This window comes from Limulus polyphemus, unplaced genomic scaffold (genome assembly GCF_000517525.1).
Source record: "Limulus polyphemus unplaced genomic scaffold, Limulus_polyphemus-2.1.2 Scaffold10082, whole genome shotgun sequence".
Lineage (NCBI taxonomy): Eukaryota > Metazoa > Arthropoda > Merostomata > Xiphosura > Limulidae > Limulus > Limulus polyphemus.
The window spans coordinates 825-2,744 of NW_013675692.1; the positions used below are offsets into that span (position 1 = coordinate 825).

Genomic DNA, 1,920 nt, shown 5'->3' on the forward strand with positions numbered 1-1,920 from the left:
AACGATAAATATCACACTATGTATATCGACAAAACAAGTTTGACAGACGAAGATATCCTGTTCTAACACATCTGCCAACAGAGACTGTGAGAAGAACAAAATCAAGGAATACGTACGACACCCCACTGGTACAGAAAGGATTAATTTCTTTTGTTTTTATATTTGAATATTCACTTTCTATATTTGAGTGTTAATTTTAATATCACATGTGAAATGATTACACATTCAGAGGGAACAAAAATAAAATAGATCCTTGCACAACTGCATATAGAAAAAATAATTCTACAGAAGGAAAAACAAATCCTAGAACACAATCATCTAAGAAACCTAAGACCTGCAGTTCGAAATCATGTCAGCTACAGTTAGCTGTAAATCTAGGTAGCCTAAAAGCTTTTTTTTTATATTAAACAGTAGAGAAGTGTAAAACTAAACAAAGTCTATATGAACAGCTGAAACCTACTTCAAGCTGTCTCACAACCTCCATGTTAGCATCATACATTACAATGTATTTTGGAGAGTGTTCTGTTAATAATCTCTGGAGACCCATTGTATCATTTCCTTCATGAACAGCATGAATTAATGTGGCTTGGATTAATGAAGTCTCATCTGATGTATTTTTGGAACACTCGGTGGAATCAGCTTTCTCATTTTTATCACCAACCTGTTCAAAATATCAAGTTAAAACTCAAGAAACTATACATCTATTAAATGTTTCTATTAGCATATGAAACAAGTACAAATTACATTTATGAAACACCTCATTTATGTTACACTGTATGTTCAAATCTCCCCAACTTTGATTGACCCATGACCTTCAAAAGTTAATCGGGTCTAGAATATTTCAAGTAGTACCTACTATATAAAGTTGGTGAAAATCTATTCATTCTGTGTTAAAATTTGATGTCAACAATGCTGGGGAAGAATTTCTACATACCAGTGATTTTAATCTTTAACCTATGAACTTTGAAAATTAATCAGGACTTGAACTTCATGTTTTGTAGCTTTTATATAAGTATGGTCAAAATTCATCCATCCAATCTTGAGATATCCTGTCCACAAGATTGGGATGGACAGGGGAAAGTCAAAATGCCCTGCTCTGTTTTTCAGTGGGGTCATAATTATAAAACAGCAATACGTATTAATTAACCAAAAATTAAACACTCTCAACTTTTTTAAATCTTCAAAGAACTACTACATTCTACTTAATTGTTTATAATTTTTATATTTTTACTTCTAAATTATTATCCAACTTTAATTACAAAAATGTTTTTGCAAAGTAGTTATTTAATTTAAGTTATGAAAGCAACTATTTATGTAATTATGTCTTATAATTAATATCAATTTATGTATAACATTAACTCTTTCAGCATGAGCTCGGTCCCTGGGACCGACCTCATAACCATCTTGTGCTTGTTATAGTTTTCATGCTATAACTTTTAAATTGGTGGATGTTCACGAAATTTGACATATTATCAGTAAACATTACAATGCTTTCATACTCAAAATATCAGATTTTTTTTATTAAGTCTTAATGTTTGTTAAACAATGTTCTACTCATACCTTTTTTCTTTTCACATGTTGCCTGTCTATCATGCTAAGTAATTTTCATTTTAAGATTAAAAATTCTTTTATGCATCAGAAAATTTTCAAATTTCACATGTGAAATCTTTATAATGTCCAGATAATTATCAAATGTTTCTTAAGAAAAAACTTTATATTCTATCTGTTATTTTTCATAATGATTCTTTGTATGGATTTGGTTGATTTCACCAATCTCGTAACCACCATAAAAAATTAGGAAATAAATATAAATTATGCCTCTTTAATTCTAGAATGAACACAAATTATAACACGAAAACATAAATGTCTAGACTAAATAGTGTAAATCTCATAACATTATACATTTATATATATATATAT

The 1,920-nt window shown here is 29.2% G+C and overlaps 1 protein-coding gene across 1 annotated transcript in view; it reads right to left on the reverse strand.

The window, feature by feature from the left end:
* Positions 1–388: 388 nt before the first annotated feature.
* The window catches only part of LOC106476221 (DNA repair endonuclease XPF-like), a 12,375-nt gene continuing 10,843 nt past the window's right edge, over positions 389–1,920 (reverse strand). Inside the window, exon 8 of the mRNA XM_022380149.1 lies at positions 389–661. Within this exon, the coding sequence (XP_022235857.1) occupies positions 404–661 (258 nt within the window). The 3' untranslated portion in view covers positions 389–403. The remainder of the gene's footprint in view (positions 662–1,920) is intronic.